Source organism: Apis laboriosa, unplaced genomic scaffold, assembly GCF_014066325.1.
Source record: "Apis laboriosa isolate Shangri-la unplaced genomic scaffold, ASM1406632v1 scaffold25_cov139, whole genome shotgun sequence".
Taxonomy (NCBI): Eukaryota; Metazoa; Arthropoda; class Insecta; order Hymenoptera; family Apidae; genus Apis; species Apis laboriosa.
In genome coordinates, this window is record NW_025222552.1 from 703,010 (window position 1) to 726,137 (window position 23,128).

The 23,128-nt window shown below is 20.1% G+C and overlaps 4 protein-coding genes across 7 annotated transcripts in view; 2 read left to right on the forward strand and 2 right to left on the reverse strand.

The window, feature by feature from the left end:
• Positions 1-8,486, forward strand: part of LOC122713634 (protein-L-histidine N-pros-methyltransferase) — a 50,669-nt gene extending 42,183 nt beyond the window's left edge. Inside the window, exons 4-6 of one of the 2 annotated variants that reach the window (XR_006346516.1) lie at positions 4,054-4,441; positions 4,502-4,614; positions 8,277-8,486. Coding sequence is in view for 1 of the 2 variants with exons in the window: in XM_043934268.1 (XP_043790203.1) it covers positions 4,054-4,441; positions 4,512-4,614; positions 8,277-8,281 (496 nt within the window). In the remaining variant the exon portion in view is untranslated. The remainder of the gene's footprint in view (positions 1-4,053; positions 4,442-4,501; positions 4,615-8,276) is intronic. The other variant, XM_043934268.1, reaches the window with a different exon arrangement.
• On the reverse strand, positions 6,404-11,196 carry LOC122713633. 2 transcript variants are annotated; one of them, XM_043934266.1, is made up of 8 exons: positions 11,029-11,196; positions 10,814-10,947; positions 10,253-10,492; positions 9,701-10,085; positions 9,238-9,619; positions 8,603-8,725; positions 8,217-8,349; positions 6,404-8,130 (listed from the first exon to the last, which is right to left on the reverse strand). In XM_043934266.1, the coding sequence occupies exons 3-8, from the start codon at positions 10,489-10,491 to the stop codon at positions 8,082-8,084; spliced, it is 1,311 nt and encodes a 436-aa protein (XP_043790201.1). In that variant the 5' UTR covers position 10,492; positions 10,814-10,947; positions 11,029-11,196; the 3' UTR covers positions 6,404-8,081. The 2 variants fall into 2 exon arrangements, with proteins under 2 accessions (XP_043790201.1, XP_043790202.1); XM_043934267.1 differs by lacking the exon at positions 10,814-10,947.
• A 977-nt stretch (positions 11,197-12,173) lies between these two features.
• Positions 12,174-14,060, forward strand: LOC122713635 (Golgi to ER traffic protein 4 homolog). The gene is made up of 6 exons (XM_043934269.1): positions 12,174-12,319; positions 12,405-12,483; positions 12,845-13,079; positions 13,220-13,358; positions 13,458-13,598; positions 13,670-14,060. Exons 1-6 carry the CDS (start codon positions 12,207-12,209, stop codon positions 13,917-13,919), a joined length of 957 nt encoding a protein of 318 aa, XP_043790204.1. The 5' UTR covers positions 12,174-12,206; the 3' UTR covers positions 13,920-14,060.
• Positions 14,061-16,628: 2,568 nt separating this feature from the next.
• Positions 16,629-20,381, reverse strand: LOC122713631 (serine hydroxymethyltransferase). 2 transcript variants are annotated; one of them, XM_043934263.1, is made up of 7 exons: positions 20,360-20,381; positions 19,626-19,817; positions 18,486-18,679; positions 18,134-18,345; positions 17,740-18,064; positions 17,109-17,608; positions 16,629-17,006 (listed from the first exon to the last, which is right to left on the reverse strand). In XM_043934263.1, the coding sequence occupies exons 2-7, from the start codon at positions 19,800-19,802 to the stop codon at positions 16,840-16,842; spliced, it is 1,575 nt and encodes a 524-aa protein (XP_043790198.1). In that variant the 5' UTR covers positions 19,803-19,817; positions 20,360-20,381; the 3' UTR covers positions 16,629-16,839. The 2 variants fall into 2 exon arrangements, with proteins under 2 accessions (XP_043790198.1, XP_043790199.1); XM_043934264.1 differs by lacking the exon at positions 20,360-20,381 and having other exon boundaries at positions 19,626-19,838.
• Positions 20,382-23,128: the final 2,747 nt, after the last annotated feature.

The following is a 23,128-nucleotide window of genomic DNA, read 5'->3' on the forward strand; positions in this document are numbered from 1 at the left end:
TATATATATATATATATATATATATATATATATATCTTATAATTTAGAGGTTTTGTTTTTTATGTTTAGAATATTTTGACTTATTATTTAAAATTATAATATATATATTTTTTCGTTATCAAAATCGATATTATATTACTATTTTTATTATTATATTCAAATATTCAATATTATTTATATTTAATATTCAATAATTTATATTGTATTATTTTTATTTATATATTCAATAATTTATATATTATTATATTATATTATTTTATATTCAATATTCAAAAATTCATTTCTTAAATGTTAAAAAAACAATTTCTAATTAAATCTATTTTATGACAATTTCAACTTCAAATAGAAATATTAGAATATATATATGTTATTATATATGTTATTATTATATTATATATTATATATATTATTATATATCTTATATATGTTTAATAATTATTAAACAAAAATCATTCTTTTTATGAAAATAATTAAATGTTATTTTTATGTATATATACAATTTTTAGAAATATTATATTCTTAATTTTTCAATTCAAAGTTTGACAAAACTTTCTTGGACATCTGATATATAATTATGAAACAATAATTATTTGTCTTTACTAATTTTTAATTCCATTTTCATTTTAAAAAATATTTCTATCAAAAGTAAACATCATTTAAATTAAAAATGATTTATTTACTGTTATCATAGGATCAATTTATTTTTAATAAAAAAATGAATAATTAATTGAAAAGATACATTATTTTAAGTTATTATCTTTTATTTTTATTTCAAATCAATTTGTCCAAATATAATTACCAAATCTCATAATTAAAGAAGAACAATAATATTATCTTTTTTTTGTCTCTCTCTCTAAAAAATATAATTTTATATATCGAATAAAAAAAACTTCGTAAGTTTAATAATTTTTACTATTAACTACGATACTAAAATGAAATACTTGAATATATTTAAGTTTCATATATAGAACGTGTATGTTATTATATGAATTCAGTCTAAAATGAACATAAATAGATTCTTCACTCTCTCAAAGTTTCTCTTAGTTATAATTAAGCGTGTAGATGTATCCAAGAATTTGAAGAATATCTAATGACGCAATGTCGTCGAAAATAGTGCATGTAATAGTGCACACTAACACTAAGTTTATAGTACCAAACTGATTAGACTAGAAGTTTATGATGGTTTTTACATCTGGTCTGTCTCGTGTAGATATGCAATTCGAGACTGTTCAAATTTTAAGTAAATATTCGTAAGATACGATGTACTCGTAACGTTTTATAGAAAATCCGTTTCCTCTTTTCCAGACGAGTTTAAAACCTTCCCTCCTCTGTGATCTTAGGCGCGAATGAAGATCTTCGACGAAAAATAGAAAGAGAAGTACGTGTTAATATTAAGAATATGATTATAGTTAGAGATATCCAATCATCGTAAGGAATTAGAAGAAAAAGAATAATTTGATTCTTCTTGATCCATGTTCAAGATGCGGCATTATATGAAATCCAGTTATAGGAACGAATTCGATACTTGAAAATAATAATAATAATAATAATAACAATAACAATAACAATAATAACAACAACAACAATAATAATAATAATAATAAATAATAATAAAATAGGTTTGTACAAAAGTATGATTTTTGCTTTGCTTTGAAATTGACTATTTTATATCAATTGCTATAATTTTATATCTAATTTTATATTTAATTGCTATATTTCATGAAATATGCAATTCTTTTTTCATGACTTATGTTATGCATTTTTATTTTTAATTTTTAAATAATTTACAGCTTATAATATAAATATAATATAAATGTTTTTATTAATTGTTGAACTTTTATAAGATTCTAAAAAAAAATGATTAAATAGAATATCAATCTCACTTAATTCTCTTTATTGCTTTTATTTGAAAATGTATTTTTTAATTTAATAAAAATTAAATAATTTACTTAATTAATTTATTTAAAATTAAAGTTTTAAAGTAAATTTATTTTAATAACATTTGCAATAAATTTTAATAAAATTATTATAAAAATAAATTATGTAACTTAAAAAAAAGTTAAAATTAAAAATATAATACATATACATATAATATAAAAAAATACATATTTTATTATATGAATATATTTTATTGTTTTTAAGTATTGAATCTATTAAAATAAATTCCATATATGATGCTGTACTCTTCAATAGCATTCATATTTTAACCTATAACAAAATTAATTATTTAAATTATAAAAAATATCATATTTTATTTTTATTATTTTAAAAATAAATAAAATTCTAAAATTTAAAATCAACTTACATAACATTATATAATTAATATATAATGTTTAATTCAGTATTATAAACTAATGTTTAAAATTATGTTACATTATTATATAAATTATTAATTATGTTTATATTAATCGTTTAAAACTAATTATATATTTACAAATCACGTACTCTAATTTGATATATATATATATATATATATATATATATATATATANTATTGTACAAATATCATTATTTCTATATCTTTAAAAACATATATATTTTTATATTTACAAAAAATTAACAATATTTAAAAATTATTATATATTAATATATATATATAAATATTTAGCATAAATTATTAATAATAAATTAATAATAATAATATCAATTAAACTATCAATAAAATGAAAAAAATTTTAATTTTGAAATATTTAAAGATTATAATATTTTATTTTTATTTAAGTCATCATCATTATAATGTAATATTAAATTGATCTTTATTAATTTATATAATTATATTAATGTTTTATTCAAAATATTAATTTCTATTCAAAATAAAAATTATTAAATATTTAAAACTCATTTCATCTCATTTTTTTTTATTTGAAATATTTTTGTGAAATTAAATAAAATTAAATTAATATTAATATTAAATTTATTAATTTACATAATTAAGCGATTGAAGTGTTTTAATTAGATGTTTTAGCTAAATTAAAATTTTAAATATTTCACTTGTTTTTAATAATAAGAAAATGATAAGAAAATGATAAGAAAATAATATATTAAAGGAAAAAAATATAATTAATACCTATATTTCAGAAAGAACAAATGACAAACAACAAATTTTTTTCAAGATCATCTATATTCTTTTTAATTTAGCTAGTATTAATAATATTTTTAATATCATAATTCAATAACTAAAGTTAAAATTAATTTAATTGTTTATAAGACTATAATGATTTTCATGACATAATTTGATGACATAACTTTGAAAGTGAACAATTTAAAAATATGTGAGTACAAATGATAAATAATATACAAAATTTAGCAATATATAGAATATAAATAGAAAATAATATAATAAAGAATAAAAAAGCAAACATTATCTTATAACAAATACTATTATCTTATTATCTTATTATCTTATAACGAATACTCAGAATAACTCTTATTAAATACTTATATTCTCTAAATACTTATTTCAATGTATATAACATTTGTGAATAATAAGTGATTAAAATAATTAGTTAATATTCTTTATAACTTATTATAAATAATATTATCACATATAATTTTGATGTATTTTCTGATATTAAGAATTAAAGAATATTTTTATTAACTATTATTTTAATTGTAATTCAAAGAAAGAAATGTGGACATATAATCAGATATAATAAGTTATTCAATATATTGTGATTAATCCAATTGTATGGAAACTTTTTTTATTAAACGTCAATCTAATAATTTAATATCAAGATATATCTATTATTTCAATTATATCTTAAATTCAGTATCAATGATATAGAAAATTTTCTTCTAAAAAATATATTCTCATTGTTTTTTAAAAAAAAATCAGTTTTTATATAATTAAATAAATATTATATATATATATATATATAAAAAATATATAAGTTAAATTATAAACAAATATATATGATGATCATATTAAATATCTTATGTGAATTAATTATAATAATATACTATTATTCTTTTTAATTACAAATAACATATCATATAATTTATTAAAATAAAATATAAAAATATATATATATATATATATTTATTATTTTTTAGGGTGCTCGATGTAGAAAAATGGTACGAAAATAGTCCCTTCAACGTGATTCTCTGTCTAAACTTATTGGATCGTTGCGATCGACCTAACACTCTACTTCGCCGCCTAAAGTCATCTTTAGCTCCAGGTGGTCGTTTGGTCGTAGCTTTAGTTCTTCCATTCAGCCCTTATGTAGAAGTTGGTGAAAGAGATGACCACAAACCGTCGGAATATTTGCCAGTAAAAGGGAACGGTCTAGAAGGTCAAATAGCTAGCCTCGTCGACAGAGTTTTCGCACCATTAAGTTTAAGATGTCTGGCATGGAGCAAACTGCCTTACCTCTGCGAAGGAGATCTCGGCCAAGCATATTATTTTCTTGACGACGTGATATTTGTTTTAGAAGCACAACCAGTTAGTACGCAATCATATGAATTTCCAATAAAAAAAGATTTCTATAATCTTATACGTTAGAATATTTTAGGATAGCTCACGATATTCTGCTTCTGAATGGATGGATACAGAGCTATTTGAAAGAAAATGCTGTAACATACTCGAACAACAGAGTGGTAATGAACGAAACACAGGTAAGTCACACTTGTAAAAACTTTAATGATTGCTGTTCATCGGTTAGAATTATGCAAGAATACAGAAGAGCAATACTGGCAAGCGACAACGAGCTTAATGTGCAAATATAGCGATAGCATTGGTGTATTATAATTCATCATTATTAATCGATTGTTCATTTATGCAATTGTTAAATGAACAACAATAATGCACATGTTACAATAATCTTACTGTCAAAGTCAGAAGATGCAGAAAACTTGTACGGTTCCTATTGATATTAAATATGACGCGAGAGCGATAAAACTTGGAAACTGGATTCTGAACAACAGTTCATACGGTCGCAACTCTATCTCGCACACATTTAAAACATTTAATTTGTTTCGAGACTCGGTTTTTTGTACCTTTTATCATCAGACTTTGTTTCCGTGCTCCCTCTTTCTTTCTTTCTTTGTTTTTTTTTTTTTTTTTTTTTTTTTTTTTTTTTTTTTTTTTTTTTTTTTTTTTTTTTTTTTTGACATACATTTAGCGACTTAATCATGGATATGCTTGATCGTGTCAACGCTTTTGACAACAAGATAAACGGCGCCACGTTACGTTAGTCTTGTAATAACTACTAGAAGAAATAGGTCCATTTAATTATTTTTGCAAATACACTTTGGCGTGTAACAGGTAAATCGTCAAAAATTATTTAATGATATTATAGCAGCTTTACTTTAAGATCATATCGATTAACAAAAAATAAAGAATATACAGGACTTAAATTTCGGTGATATGTATTTCGGATTGTATGCATAACGCAATTTCTAATATTTTGTGTGTTAAATATGGATGACTCAACTACAACGTGTTTTATCTGTTTCAAGTAGTTTCAAGTACATATAAATAATAAAAAATATAAAAAGTCATAAGATTAATTTTAATAATTTCAACATTTTCAAGAAAACATATTTGAAATTTATATATATTTATTATATATCTATTAAATTTCATCAAAAAATTTATAATAATAATAATAATATACTTTCATACATTTAACATTTCATGTTATTTTTAATTTTTTATATTAAGATAAAAAAATTAGTTAAAATGATAATATAAAATTAAAATAAATAATTTAATATTTTATCGTATGTTAAATATCTTTACATTATTATATATATATAAACATATATATCTTTATCAGTTACATCCAATTTCATATTGCTTGAAAATTATGAAAATAAAATGTTTTTATCTTTATATATTTTTTTATATACAATAAGATCCATTATTTCGCAACTTGTATATGCAAAATTATTAAAAAATATATTTTAAATATAATGTAAATAATTTCAAAATATTTTTGAAATATTCTTTTAGAAATTAATATAACTAATAATTATTAATTGATATTTAAATAATATCAAGTTATAAATGAATTGATATAGAAAATTATTTAAAATTGTAAAAATTAAGATATAATAATTTTCAATTGATAATATTCAATTCAATTCATTCATAATATTAAATTAAATAGCTTCAAAAAAATTGAAATTTTATTATTTTAATTTATTCATTAAATTCATTTTACTTAGATTCACTTAAATGTTATCGTGTATACTAATAACAAAAAAATTATCATTATATTATATATTTTTTATATATTATATAATATATTAAACAATAAATTTACGAACTCAATAAATAATTAATAAATTTAATAAAATAATTTAATAAATTTAAATATAAAATAGTCAAAATATTTCAAATGAATGAAATTATTGTTCTATTTTATTATGAAAATTATTATTTTATATTTTTTAAAAAATATAAGAAAATTTAAATTATGAGAAAAAATTTAAAAAGAAATAATACTATACATATACAGATAGGTATAAATTGCTAATCACAGAAATTTGAGCCCTGTTAACAATTGATCATTATAATTGCTGAAGATGTTATAAATAAATATATATGCGTTTTATAACAGACACGTTTATAGAAAGATATTTAAACAAAAACACACATTCACACACGTTCATATAAAATTTTGCTATTTGATAGCCGAAACTTTACAATCATCGAACCTGTATATAACAAGATTCAAGCATTTATCCATTTTACACACATTCCTTACACAAATTTACTGTTTATATTCAGAAATAGAGTTCAATATTTTGATATTATCGAGCAAGAAGGAAACATTTTACCATCGCAGATATGCGTATAACAATTGAATTTAAAACGATTTTATTTCTACAACCAAAATAAAATGCATTTTATCGAAAAATTTCGATTGAAATAACGCATAATATTTTTTTTTCTTTCTTTTTCTCTCTTTTTCTTTTCTTAGTTTATTACGCATTTCGCGATTATCAAAGATAATAACATTTATAAGTAATATCAGTGCACAGAGAGAAAATTTTGAGCATTGGTGCAAATTACGCTACAAACATTTTTTAATAATGTAATTCTTTATTCTTTTCTTTTTTTAATTGTATATAATAATGAAATAATTTATTTATTGAAAAATATCTATAAATTGACCAATGATTTCGTTTTTTACATGTGCACACCGCATGTTACTGCCTATGAAGCTTATAAATTATTGTAAGTTTTAACATTAACTTGACAGATAATAATACTAGACATAACAACAATATATGTTTGATCTATTTTTACAAATAAACAATAATTTATACAGAGCAATTTTTAAAAAACTATATATATACGTATATATAGTAATTAAATATTTATTTTAACTGGATAATTTTTGTTAATTCATTTCATTTAAATCAAAACAATATCTTATAATTTATGTAATAAATATTCAAAAATTAAATAATGCGAAGTCAACAACAAGAATTATGATTGCTTATATATACTCTCATATTTGGAGTATTTATAACAATGTTTAATTAGTAAATCTTTTATATTTATATGCAAGACTAAATTTAATCTTTATAGTTTATGTAAACTTCCAATACATACATAAAATTTATTCATATAACAAAAAACATCTTCATAATAATGTTGATCAGGTATCATTGGAACACAAGTGGTGAGATATTAAATCAATGCACAACAATAAAATATAAATGCCATTTTATAATACATATTCATAATATGTAAATTATTTATTATAAGGTAGATAATTCAAAACTATCTTGCACCACAATTATAATTTAAATAAGCTCCATAGGCAGATTATAAAAATTCACAAAAAACTTAAAGCAATGAAATAAAATTAATTTGAATATGAAATAACGATGTGAATTTCGATTGACTATATATAAATTTATTTTCACTACCCACGTTTATCACAGTCCACGCATGACTCGTTTTGTCTCTTAGTATTTTGAAGTCCTAAACGCCAACAACATTTGAGCAATCCTTCGGGTTGTTTAAATATAAAACACCCATCTAACCCATAAACACCACATGACTAGAACATCATAGAGCGCAAAGACAAAACTTAGTCTGCCGCTTAAAAAGCGAAGACATATGTTTAGTCTAACTTGCGTTGTTCGCATAACTCTTCTAAACCTCCAGTCTTTCTGCATAAAAATTATAACTCTTTATTTGATATCTCTAGTCATGTAACGAGGGTATACTTAAAATGTAAACTATAAGAGATACTTACAACGATGGGAGATAAGGAGTACCCGTATGATCTAATCGATGTTTATCTTCATTTTTCCAGCTTGAAACAGGAATATGTGGAGGTGGCAGAAAACTTCTTAACGACTGTACAAGCTGTATTGTATCCACCAATGCTGTAACAAAATCAATCCAAAATATATACATTTCTATTTCATTAATGGAAGAAAATTGGCAAAAGATATATGAAATAATCACAAAAGCAGTATTTAATATCTAATAATATTATTCATTAATGTGATATAAAATATAATTAATTTATAACAAAAATTTATTTGTAAACCTAACAGAAATATTACATTAAAAAATAAATATTAAAATATATTATAGAGATAACATATTTTATTACTAGATAACATATTTTATTACTTTTTTGTAAAGCTTCTGATTGTTTTCCATATGGTTTGCACATTGCAGGACGTACACAAGCTTTCATTCTTGCCATATTTTTCATAACTTCTGCAAAAGCTCTTACGATTTTTTCTTGTCCTCCTACAATATGATAATCATTAATGAATTATTTAAAATTGACAAAGTACTTCATCGTTTTTTACAATGAAAAAAAATTTTATAAAAAAATATATGAAAATTTACAAATTACATTAAAAATTATTTTAAAGTTTAAATTTCTTTTTTAAATGTAAATTATTTTAATACAAATTTAATACAAAACATTAAATTATATAAATTATATAATTATATAAAAAAAATAATTATAAATTATATAATTTTCATAAAATATATTTAATAATATTTAATAAAAATTATCATAAATATTTAAAAAAAAAAACTTTATGAAAAATTTAAGATATAAAAATTAAAAATTTAAAAAATAAATAAATATTTTATATAAATAAATATATATAATAAAAATATATAATAAAAATATATATAATAAAAAAAATATATATAAATAAATATATATAAATAAATAAATAAATATTTTGTGTTCATTTTTTAACATTCATTTTAAACATTAATTTTATAAATTAAAATCTATTAACCTTCTGAATTTGAAGATGCCCGAGATCCTTTCTCATTTTCCAATGGCCAAGCTCCATTATGTAAAGCTAATAAATCTTTATTTGCATTTCCTATTCCTTGTAAATTTCCCAAACCAAGTCCACTGAGATTATCCAAATTATCCAAATTCGTTCTTAAGAAGTCTGTTAATTTATGATCAGATATTGGAATATTAGGTACTAAAGATTCATAATGTTGCTTGCCAGTGGTTTTTTTTTCTTGTGATACAGGTCGATGTGGAATATTTAATGATGGACGGCTTGGAGGACGTTGAAGATTTATTTGGTTTCCAGCACTTCTTATTTCAGTCAAATCTGCTGTTGATCCTCCCATATGAGTATTTGGATTAGCAGTGCTTAATGTCTATAATAAAAGAACATAATTAATTTATAAAAATAAAATTAGAATATATATAAATTAATAATAAAAAAAATTCATGCTTACTGCTTGAAAATCTGTATTATGAGGAAAACTACTACGTAAAAGAGAAGCTGTTGTTTCATTTTCCTGAATATAAGTTGGTGCCATATGTCCCATTTTTTGAGTTAATTCAAGTTGATTTTTGTAATAACGACAAGCAGGATTTGGACAATTTTGTACCACTTCTATTATAAATTCTTTTTCCATACCAAAACATTCTCGTCCAATAGTATATGATTCCATAACAGCTCTAACTGTCCCTTCCAAGCCTAAATGTAGGCCATGTGGACCATTCATATGCTTTAACATCACAGCATTTGCAAAATGTTCATATGGCAATATTATTTTTCCATTTTCCCTAAGAACTAATCTTCCCTGAGAATCCAGAGCAATTCTTGATGCCATCATCCTATTTGTATATTATAAAACATGTATTTAGAATTTTATGAAAAATTATTTTTTACAAATATATTAATAATTATTTTATTCAAATACATACATATATTTGACGAACATATATATATAATTTTTATGCATAACATTATATAAATATTATAAAATATTAAGTATTCTTACTGCAAATAGGCAGCACTTGGAATCATAGATGCATCTTTAAATTCAGAAAAGCATTGCAGCAGTTCGATACTTGGATTCCAACCTTTGTTTTGAAGATAGGCTTGTAATAACATATACATTTTCTCAGTAACATAACCAGCACTTGGTGTTCCAGGATAACCTGATCCTCCGCCTGGTGGTCCCATTTCGGTTTGCATACCTTTGGCAACAATATTTTTCATAGTTTCTGCCAAATCCATTCTGTATAAATAAAATTATTTCTATTAGCTCTTCAAAAAAAAATGAAAAAAAATTTCTACAATTAAAAAACTAAAAAGCACATCATAAACATAAATGTAGATTAAAATTAGTCGCTAATGTTATGTGTAATTTTATAATTTTTATTTTTTTTTTGTAGGAAAATATAATATAATTTTAATTAATAGAATACTCTTAATTTCAATTTGATGATTATATTATAGATTAATTTGCAGAATCGAATATGAATAATTTTAATTCTTTGAATAATTTTAATTCGTACAAAACTAATGTTTAAAATATTAAGATGTACAGTAACCGTACCGATGCTAATTGACACATGTAATAAAAAAGGGTCAGGAAAATGTGTGTAGGTTGCCAGGGTAGCAAGCTTGGCATTTTAAAAATCCATGCATATTCGAATCCTCCGGCCATTGTTATTTTCGGGATGAAGACGTCTAAAGAAACGATAAAAAAACACTGATGCGAGCCACCGCCCCCCTTTAAAAGCGGAGGGAATGAACGTTTTGGACACTCACCCCGTACCGAGCACGACTTTCACTCATTCGAAGTGTAACCGGGAACACTACAGGACCCGTTTATCACTCTAATCGCCGCTACTTGGCATGTTCTCATTAATGATTCTCTTCACATTTATGAATAACATAAATCGTGATAATTATTTCCACAAAGATTATTTGCGCAGCTAGCCGCCAGAGGCGCATCGCCTTCACGATTTTTAGCGTATCCACGTATATATGCATCTAAGGCATTTCAACGCTTACGCGACGCCACTTTGCGCATTTATCAATATTATTTTTTACAATTGATAGATTTGATATTATTCAAATATTTCCTATTAATTGAAAACCGTGTATTACGATTTATCTTGTCTCATGTTTTATTCATATTTTAAATTATATAAATATTAAAATATTTATTTTTTTTATAATGTATTTATGTTTATATTTGATTATCTATATTATTTAATTAAATTGTACAATTATATTTTTTAAAACAAAATTATTATTTAAAATTAAGATAAAATTATTATTTATCTTATTTAAAAATCGATGTATATTTATTTTTTTATTTTATTATTTTAATTATTATTCATATTTATAAACATATACATATATAATACTATATATATANTTTAAAGTAAAAATAATTTAATTTAAAAATAAAAATAAAAATAAAAGTTTTATCAATTTATATTATATTATTAAATAAATTACATTATTAATATTTAAATAATTATTTTACATTTTTATAAAAAATTGTATATAAAAATATAATAATATTATTGCTATTTATTCTACTTCATAATATTTGCTTACTTAATATATGTTTATCATTTGCATTAATTTATATATACAATTAATATAATTAAAATAATAAATTTATACTTTCAACATTTATTTTATTTGCACTTATACAATTATATATTTATAAATAAATATATATCTATATGATTTAATTCATAGATATATAAATAATCAATTTATATTAATCTATAGTTTTTGTAATATTTACCATTACATTTATAATATTTGTAGTATTATATATTAATATTTTATACTTATATATGTAAGTATATTAAATTTTACTTTAATTTCACTTTAAAAGAATTTTAAAGAAAAATCAAATTTAAATTGCTTATACAGCAGTGATACCAATTATGAAAATAGAAAAAAATATTCCAAAGAGCGTAAACATGGCCTCGCGGTATAATCACGCTATTCAGCGAGTTTTAGCAAAATTAGAAGCATCTGTAAATTCGGAAAATTATTATGAAGCTCATCAAATGTATAGAACTTTATACTTCAGGTAGGTTAATAATGTAATTAATCAACATCGTCAAAGAATCATTTTTACACAATCATTGATATGATTGCTTAACCTCTTTTTTCAGATATCTTGGACAGAAAAAGTATTCGGAACTTTTGGAATTACTATACAATGGTTGTACACTTTTATTACAGCACGAACAAGTATATAATCTATTCTTTCTTTCTTTTTTATTTTTATTAATTTTATTAAATATAGCATTACGAGAAATATCAAAATGATGTCATAATACATATATCATTATTTAGAAATTTTTCTCGAACAATCTATAATTAAATTTTATTGTCAGTTATTAATATTTACATTAAAATTTTTTTTGTTTTTTTAAATAATATTTTTTAAATAAAAATTAGAATATTTTAAAATATTTCAAAACACAATAAATGAAAATATTGTATATCAATTAATAATAATATTTTGAATTATTTGTAACATATTTGCAATTTATTCATATTATACTAATATATAAAAAAATATTGTATTATTATTTTTTACCATTTATAGCATGCAAGTGGAGCTGATTTAGGAATTTTATTTGTAAATGTTTTAACACAATCAGGAACAGAACCTTCTCAAGATTATTTTGAAAAAATTACAAACTTGTTTAGTATAATGAGTCCTTTATCACCTGAAAGAGATGTTTTTGTACAATCTGCTCTTCGATGGAGTATAAAGAATACAGATTATAAAATAGGTCATCCAGATTTGCATCAAAAGATAGCACAAGTATTTTGGAGAGGTAATTTATTTAAGATTTATAATATATTAAGACTAAATTATATATTAAACTAAACTATTATGTATATAAATTATGTATATCTAATTATATATTAGATATTTTAAATATTCAATCTTTATCGAATATATATATTTTTTTAGAAAAAAATTATGTAATGGCAAGACAACATTTCATATATAGTCGAGATGGTTCTGGATGTGCTACAATGCTTGTTGAGCTTCATGAACAACGTGGTTACAAAAATGAAATAGATCTTTTTATAGCCCAGGCAGTTTTGCAGTAAATATTCCCATCTTATTCATTTGAACATCTAAATAGTACTTAATGCTTAAAAACAATATAAAATGTATCTTAAAAATTATTTTAATTTATTTTTAGATATCTCTGTTTACAAAATAAAACAACTGCACAAGAAGTTTTCAATTCTTATACTTCACAACATCCGAAAATAAACAGAGGTCCACCATATCTTCTACCTTTATTGAATTTTTTATTTTTTTTATTAAAAATAGTTGATAGGTAAGTATAAATTTTAATTTATCTATTTAATAAATAAAAATTTATATTAATGTATATATTTTGCTTTTTAGTGGTAAACTTGCTGTATTCACAGTACTTTGTGAGCAATATCGAATATCTTTAAATAGAGATCCATGTTATCGACAGTACTTAGATAAAATAGGACAATTATTTTTTAATGTTCCATCCCCACGTCCTCGCAATCAAGGATTATTTGGTACACTTTTACAATCTTTTTTTAATGGTCTTGAAGATGAAGGTTCAGATGATGAACAAAGAAATATTGCTTCAACTTCACAAACAGCACAAGAGCTTGATTGATTAAAAGTTACACGTCACTGTGCAATGTGATGAAAGTAAATAATTAACTTATATATGTGTATATATATATATGTGTGTGTGTGTGTGTGTGTGTGTGTGTGTGTGTGTGTGTGTGTGTGTGTGTGTGTGTGTGTGTGTGTGTGTGTGTGTGTATGTATATATATATATATATATATATATATATATATATATATATATATATATATATATATATATATTTATAGTAGTGTCCCATATATTTTCAATATACACATTATGTTGATCTTTTTAGATCTTTGAATATATTGAAATTAATTTTTTTAAATGATTTGTACAGATAAATTTATTTAAAATAAAAATATGTGGGATGCATTTCTAGAGGAATTTTTCAAAGTTATAAGTTAGGATTCATCAAAAAATGAACCTGCATAGAGACAAAACTTTCATGAAAAATAGTGACTCATATGTGTCTTTTTTTCATTCATTGGTCTGTTTTGATATTATATTTAAAGATTATTTGATATATTGGAATTGGGATAAAACTTTCGAATCATACATATAGAATCCTATTAAAATTACTGTGAAATTTAAAAGCAACCATGAACTTTGAATAAAATCCTTGTACTAATAATAATCTGCATATAATAATGTATGTTTAAAAAAAACATGTATTTGAGTATAACTGCTGAAATGAAGATTTATTTTATATAAATTTAATCATATGACAAATAAACGTGACATAACATTTATAGCTACAGAAAAGAGTGCTTAATGAAATTACTTGTTGCTGAAATACTAAATAAATGGAGTGAATCATACGTAAGTAATTATCATAGCAGCAAGTAAAATATTTATTTATTAAACTTTATATTAATATAATTTATATCATTTAAAAATTTTAGCAAAAAAAAATTCCTATTTAATTATGAAAATAAAATAGTCATAATTCTATAATAAAGCACGTTTCTGTACTGATAAAAATAATACAATTGCTGTGTATTTGAAAAGTATAGAAAAAAAAATATGATCAAGAATATAAATTTGTAATAACTATAAACATATACATATAAACTTATATATATTCTTGTAGTACATATGTAGTATACAAAGTATCTTTTTATTATGAGATTTATTACAATTTATTTTTTCATAATTTATCAACACAGCAAATATTGTACAAATATTTAATGGTTTAAATTTGTTACAAACACACATAGTGTGTTATTTTTAAACTTTTATTTTTAAACAGAAGTAAATTAAATTTTGTTAATAAATTAAATTTCTCAAATATATTAACAGAAGTGATATGTAATTGTTTTCTATATTAGTAATGATATAATATATATATCATATTATTTAAGAATTTATTAAAATTTATACCGTACAAATACTATACAAATAATATATGGACATATTATTCTTATATATAAAGAATTTATCATAAAACAATAAATTCAAATATAAAATATTGAAATATTACAGATATATAATATAATAGTAATGAAAATAACATGCTAATAGAAAATTTGTGTTATGTACAATTATAATTTAAAAATACTTTTTATTATTATTTTAAATTTATTTTAAAAATATTACTTATATACTTCATAAATAGAATGCATTATTCATAATTTTTGAGATATTTTAATTATTTGATGCTAAAAAAACATTTAAACTAAACAAGAAATATTAATTCTAATAACTATTATTCTAAATAAATTTGTTTTTAAGCAATAATTGAATATAGATAATATAGATAAATTAATTATAACATTATATTGATTGATATAAATATTATTATTAATGCATGTTAATTTATAATAATTCAAATGAAATCTTAATGGATAAATAAATTATGGCCGATTGTTGATTAAAAGTACATAACAAACAAAGACATATAAAAATAAGATTAAATATTATATATAAGTTATATATAAATGGATTTATGGGATAGCTTCAGAAGATCTAGAAATCAAAACAAACACAAAAAATACACAAAATGTTATTTGAAGCTTATTTATTAAGTTATGAGCAATTTAAATTTACATTAGATAAAGTAAGACGGTTTTATTTTTGTTTTGCTTCATTTAATGCAAATCTCAATTGCTTATAACAATAAATAAATCTTATCTGTCATTTTAGTATATTAACTATTGTGTTTGATATAATCTATAGAATTCTTCAAAGATGTTCCATAAATATACTAATATCTTATATATAATTAAATTATGAATTAATTTTCATTTACAATTGGTAAAAAATGAATATTTCAATGATTAATAGAGTAATACATACAGAGTAATACAACAAATATTTCAATGATTAATAGAGTAATACATTTAGAATTTTAAACAAAAAATTATATAAACAAATTATAAATGATAAATTTCTTATGTGTAATAACACAAAAAAAATTTTAATATTTTTTTATTTATATAAACTTGAAATTATATTTTCAAATTTTTTAATTTGTTTTAGTAATAATTTATGCGAATAAATTTTCATTTTACATTTTACAAAATTTAATTTACATATACAAAAAATATATTTAGTTGCAATAACAAATGTACAAAGTTTTTAAAAATCGTAAAAATCGTAAAAAGAAAAAAAGAAATTTATTATACTATATAAATAATGCAATATTGTAATTCATATAATCTAATATTTTTTAATTGTAATTAAACATTTTCTTGTATTTAATTTCTTAATATATTCATAATAAGCATTTTTTAAATAATTTACATCTGTAAAAATATTATATATGTATATAACTACATATTTCACACAAAATTCCTACATACATACGTTTGTATACCTTATGAGTAAAAAATGTTCATAAAACAAAGATGATCTTTGTTCATTTTTTTTACAAAATTAATAAAAAATAAATGCAATATAAAAAATTAATTAAATCTATACAATATTAAATGAAATAATATTATTAATATGTTTCAAAACCAGGAATAGGAAATTGCTTAGAAAATGTTTCAACTTCTTCTCTTAAAACTGCAACTTTTGCTTTTATATTATCATCAGTATTTAATACTCTTTTATAGTCAACAAGTTTAGGACCAGAAATATTAGATACTTCTTTAGAAAGTAATAATCCTAAAAAACATTTAGATATTTAGATATTTATATAAATATTTTTTATACATGATTGCATTAAATTTTAAATTCTATTTTAATACATTCTTTTAAAATAAATACCTTTGTGTATAAAGTTTACAACTTTATCAATATCTTTTTCAACTAAACCACGAGTAGTTAATGCAGGTGTACCAAGTCTGATACCACTACAATTCAATGCACTTTTATCACCAGGTACTGTATTTTTATTGCAAGCAATAGAAATATTTTCCAAAATTTTTTCTGCTTTAGCTCCAGTAATACCTGTAGATCGTAAATCTACAAGCAACATATGAACATCAGTTCCATCTGTATTAATTTTATAACCATGCTCTTGTAATTTTGTACATAGTCTTTTTGCATTAGCTATAACTTGTTTCTGATATTGAAGAAATTCTGGTGATTTGATTTGTTTCATTGTTGTAGCTATGCCTGCAATTGCATGATTGTGAGGTCCACCTTGTAGTCCTGGAAATACAGCTTGATTAATTTTATCTTCTAAATCATACATAATTTTTTGACCATCTTTTCCAATTTTTCTAATTCCTTTGCGAAAGAAGATAACACCTGCTCGAGGTCCTCTAAAAATTAAAAAAAATTAAATATTATCTAATGAAATATAACAAAAAATTAGACTGAAAATAAAACTAGAAATTAAAATATAGAAATTAAAATCATTTACTTATATTATTAATTATAAATTAGCAATTACCTTAAAGTTTTATGTGTTGTAGTAGATACAATATCACTATATTTAAATGGGCTAGGAATTAATTCAGCAGCAACTAACCCTGCTATATGAGCCATATCACTAAATAGATAAGCATTATTTTCTTCTGCTATTTCTTTAAATCGTTTGTAATCTAAACATCTACTATAACAAGATACTCCTGCTATTATAATTTTAGGTTTAAATAATCTTGCCTCTTTAGCTAATTTATCATAATCAATTAAACCAGTATTAATATTAACTTTGTATGGTTTTGATTCAAAAAATAATGATGTTGCAGAAACTTTTTTATTTGCAGTAAAAAAACCTGAAAAGTTCATCCAAAGAATTTTAATAGTTTTAATTTATAATATTCTTATGAATTTATATAAAATACCATGTGTAAGATGTCCTCCATCTGGAAGATCTAAACCCATTATACGACCATGAGGCTCAACTACACCTGTATAAACAGCAAAATTAGCTGGACTTCCTGAATATGGTTGAACATTACAACCCCATTCTTCAGGATTTAAATTAAATGCTTCTAAAGCACGTTTTTGTGCTAATAATTCAATTTCATCAATATATTCATTTCCTCCATAATATCTGAATATGATAATAAGGATAATTATAACAATTAATTTTAATTATTAATAAACATAAATGAAAAGAAATTAAATAATAAAATAAGAATAAATTAAAAGATAACAAAAAAGATAAATTATAAATAAAATTATAAACAATACCTTTGACCAGGAAGTCCTTCACTATATTTATTATGAAGGCAAGAACTTAAACATTGAAGAACGCTAAGAGATGTAAAATTTTCACTAGCAATCATTTCAAGACTAGATTCTTGCCTTTTTTTTTCTTTTTTCATTAATTCAAAAAGCTCTGGGTCTGTTTCCCAGACATTTTTATAAATTAATCCAGGCATATGCTGTATAAGTAATAATTTAAAATTTCTTAATATTTATTTTGTACATTAAAAATAAAATAAGTTGAAATTTATTTCATATAATATAAGAAATATATTGAAGTAACTACTTTAATAAATACTTGTTTATTTTTTAACTTTGTAGGAAGTTTTATTTCATATTATTGTGCAACTTTTACTTATTATTTTGATAAAGTTCAATGTTTTCGTTGATAACCCTTTGTATAATGACACAATAAAAAAGAAATCTAAATATACTATATACATATATATAAAATATACTTTGATTATTATTATTTATTTATCACTTGTTTATTTTATATTATAATTATATATTTATAAGAATTTTAAATAATACTTCTTATAATTTAATTAATACGTAATATATATTTCTATTTTAATCAAAAAGAAGAAAAGAAGATATATAAAAATTTATATATTAAAAATTAAAATATAAAAAAATAAAAATATAAATATTCAAAAAAAACTTCACATATAAATTATTTAAATAATTAATTAATACAATATTATTTATCAGAATAATAAAATAACAAAAATTAAATATAAATTGTATATTTATATTGTGTATTTATATATTGTATATTTATATTGTATATTTATATTGTGTATTTATATTATTAAAAACATTAAAATTATATATAGATTAATACAAAAATATATAAAAATACATAAATATACATAAATATAGACATAATTATAACATATACATAAATATAATGTATAATGTATAAATATACATAAATGTATAACAATAATATAATAATTCTAAACAATATAATATAATTCTAATAAATTAAAAAAATTAATATATGACCTATCTAAAAATATATATATAAAATATATATAAAATTTATTGAATTTGTTTTATTACTATTAACTATATGAAAAAATTTATTTTTAACAATAAATAATTTATAAAATCACTTACAAATTTTGATGTGCAACAGGTGGTTGAAAAATATACGTTGAGATTCGAAACGCTGCGAAAGACTTCTGATATGTATTCTTGAATAGCATGACCTTTTATATGTTTTGTTCGAGTGATTAACCAATTTTTAACCAATCGAAAACAACGTTGATTTATATTCGACCAATTCACAGTCATAATTAGAGTTGTTTTCTTAAATCACATATAAATACTCATGAAATACATATAATGAGAAAAAAAAATATTCATATATTTTTTAAAATGAAATAATTTTTTGATTAAAATGAAAAAATTAAACCAAATGATTTGAATTTTTTAAAATATTAGATATAAATAATAAAGATTAATTTAATAAATATATAAAAAAAAATTTTATAAATTGCTATTAGATGAAATTGTGAAAAAAAAAAATAAAAATTATGATTTTTAATTTTTTTATCTGAATATATAATGAAAATTTTATATTTTTATACTTTTTTATAAATTTTATAAATTTAAAAAAGTTATATGCAGAAAATTTTATTAAAATCTATTAATATTATTATGAGTTATACACACGATCGAAAATTCTCAAATTCGCAATTTTTCACGATTTTCAGCTTATGATTATAATAAATTTAAAAAATTTGTTATTTTTCGATATCTTTAGCTTTTTATGCATTTATCGATTTCGATGAAACTTTATGTACATATATATATATACAGTCAGTCACAAAAATTTTTATAAATCTTACGCAAATTCAATTAATAATTTATATTGTCAAAAATATTATATATCACCAATATTTTTGTTTTATATTGTGTATATAGACCATAACCATGTTATATATGCAACAATTTTTTTTAAATGAAATACCACTTCAAGAAAATGAAATCAATTTTTAAAGTTACAATTTTATTATTTCATTTTTTGAAAATATAATTTTATAATAAAAACAAAATTTTGAATTATATTAAAATATTTAAATAATATTTGGATTTTAATATTCTATTATACTATTATAAGAAATATTTTTATGCAAAATTTGAAAAAAAATATATAAATTTAATTGATTTTATTTGAAGAGATGTCCTATCGGAAAAAAATAAATTGCTCCATGTATAATATATTATGTTCTATATATATAAATTTTTATTAAAATATATAGAAATTTTTATTAAAATCGAATTTTTTAAAGTATACAAATTTTTGTTGAAAAAATTACTGATTGTAATTTAGATTTATAAAAGACATGTTTTAGATTAATAGATTCAAATAAAAAAATTAAAAATCATGATCTTTACTTTTTTCTTCACAATTTCATCTATATACACAATAACAATTTAATTTACATTAATTTAATACACATTATTATTATTTAATTTTAATTTTTATTATTATTATTTAAATTTATTTTTTTTATACATTATTTAGTAAACAAACTAATCCTTCTAACATTTCAAAAAAATTTAAATCATTTGATTCAATTATTTTATTTTAAAATTATTCTATTTTAAAATATATGAATACTTTTGTTTCTTATTATGTATATGACAACTAGAAATTTATTATATTTTATATAATATATTCATTACAATTATGTATTTAATAACATATGTAATTGTATTGTCTAACCTAAAAATTTTCGAATTGAAAAGTTTTAAATCAACAACACTACTGTTGATATTCATCATGTACACGCGCGTAAATTTCAAATGTTTTCATTTCAATTCAATATCGAAATTAATTTAATTTATAATAGTTAGAAACATTTAAAAATTAGTTTATATAAATATATAAAAATTTTCTCTTGATCAATTATATAATAAATATAATTATTTAATAATTATTGTTATATGAAAAAATTAAAAAAAATAATATCTAATATTATATTATATCTAATATAATAAGAATATTGAATATACATAAGTATTATTAAATTTTAAATAATTATGTCATTTTTGTAATTCATTTAAATACTTTTCTTCAATTCATTTTTAAAAATGAAAATCATTAATATTTTTGAAAACATAAAAAAAAAGATTATAATCCGCACATAAAAATATTTTAATACAACAAATGTTATGAGATTATATAATTAGACTTCCTATCAGAATATTCTCTATTAAAAATATGTTACAGATCTAGAAATTTTCTGTTATAATCGTCTATCAATATATTTTTGATAATTTAATTCCACTTTTTAATTGTTTAATTGGAAATGTTTCACTGCATCACAATGCAACTTACTCTATTTTAAATTTTCAATTAATAAGAATTTACAATAATAACTTTTGTGATTTTACTATAGCAATACCACTTGTTTGAAAGTAAGTAGTTCACTCTCATATTTTCTTCGATTATATATAAAACTACAGTATACACATTATATTTCTGACTGATCAAGTACCAATTAACTTACTTTTATCGAGATTTTTTTTTTTTTACATTATATAAAATGTAAATGTCTATTGATGATATTCTAATTTTTTTACTTATCTTCTAATGAAAATTTGCCAAATAATTATAATAATCAAAAAATTAATATAACATTTCTTACGAAATTTTTAAGACATAATTATTATTTCATAATTAAATCAATATTATAAATTATTAATATTCATTTCAAATATAAAATACAAATACAAATACTCATAAAATAAAATACAAATACTCATACAAATAAAAAGATTAAAATTTAATAATTTATTTAAAGAAATTAAGATACACTTACTTTGTAATAAACATTCATTGGCTATAATTTTCATTCTATTTTTTATGAATTAATTTTTGTTATGATAAATATACTAATCTTATTCATATATAGTATTTTTTTTTATTTTTTTATATTATTATTATTTTCGAACTTATTGGCTTCTTAATATTTAAAAATTATAAAAAAATTGTAATAAAAAAACTTAAAAAAATTAAATGTTATCACATATAAAGTATTAATATATTTGCGAGATATTTTTAAAACGTAATTTTATTTCAAAGCAAATATAAAAACTGATTTATAAAATTGATTTATTAAATTATAATCAATTGAAATTAAATGAAATGAGACATAAATAAATAAAAATGAAATAAATATAAATAAAAATGAGATAAATATAAATATAAATAAAAATGAGATAAATATAAATATAAATAAAAATGAGAAATACATAATAAAATAAGACAATTTTATTTGACTCTTCATTTAATTAACTTAAATTGTTTATAACTAAAGAAATAAACTTGATATTTTTATATACTAATTTTTGTGTTTCTTTTGGTTTCTAAAATCAATTTTTCAAATATGTTTCACAAATATATTAACATTTTATAATTTTTCCTTTCATTTATTATAATAACTATTAGAAGATAAATGAAAAAAAAAAAAAATAATAGTGTAAAAATAAAAAATATTTCATTAAAATAAATTTTTATATTTTTTTTTAACAAATTTTTAAAATTAAAAATTGAATGAATTTAAAATATTTGACAGAAATGTATAAAAAATAAGTAATAATAAAATAAT

Excerpts from the sequence above, each read along its gene's own strand:
- LOC122713631 (XM_043934263.1), bottom strand. The coding sequence starts at position 19,802 with ATGACTGTGAATTGGTCGAATATAAATCAACGTTGTTTTCGATTGGTT. Across the intron at positions 18,680-19,625 it reads CCTGTTGCACATCAAAATTT|CATATGCCTGGATTAATTTA; the intron begins GTAAGTGATTTT and ends TTACTTATACAG. Across the intron at positions 17,609-17,739 it reads ACAACACATAAAACTTTAAG|AGGACCTCGAGCAGGTGTTA; the intron begins GTAATTGCTAAT and ends TTTAATTTTTAG.
- LOC122713635 (XM_043934269.1), top strand. The coding sequence starts at position 12,207 with ATGGCCTCGCGGTATAATCACGCTATTCAGCGAGTTTTAGCAAAATTA. Across the intron at positions 13,080-13,219 it reads AGCACAAGTATTTTGGAGAG|AAAAAAATTATGTAATGGCA; the intron begins GTAATTTATTTA and ends ATATTTTTTTAG. Across the intron at positions 13,599-13,669 it reads TTATTAAAAATAGTTGATAG|TGGTAAACTTGCTGTATTCA; the intron begins GTAAGTATAAAT and ends TTTGCTTTTTAG.
- LOC122713633 (XM_043934267.1), bottom strand. The coding sequence starts at position 10,491 with ATGGATTTGGCAGAAACTATGAAAAATATTGTTGCCAAAGGTATGCAA. Across the intron at positions 8,726-9,237 it reads GGCATCTTCAAATTCAGAAG|GAGGACAAGAAAAAATCGTA; the intron begins GTTAATAGATTT and ends ATCATATTGTAG. Across the intron at positions 8,350-8,602 it reads ATCAGAAGCTTTACAAAAAA|CATTGGTGGATACAATACAG; the intron begins GTAATAAAATAT and ends ATTTTGTTACAG.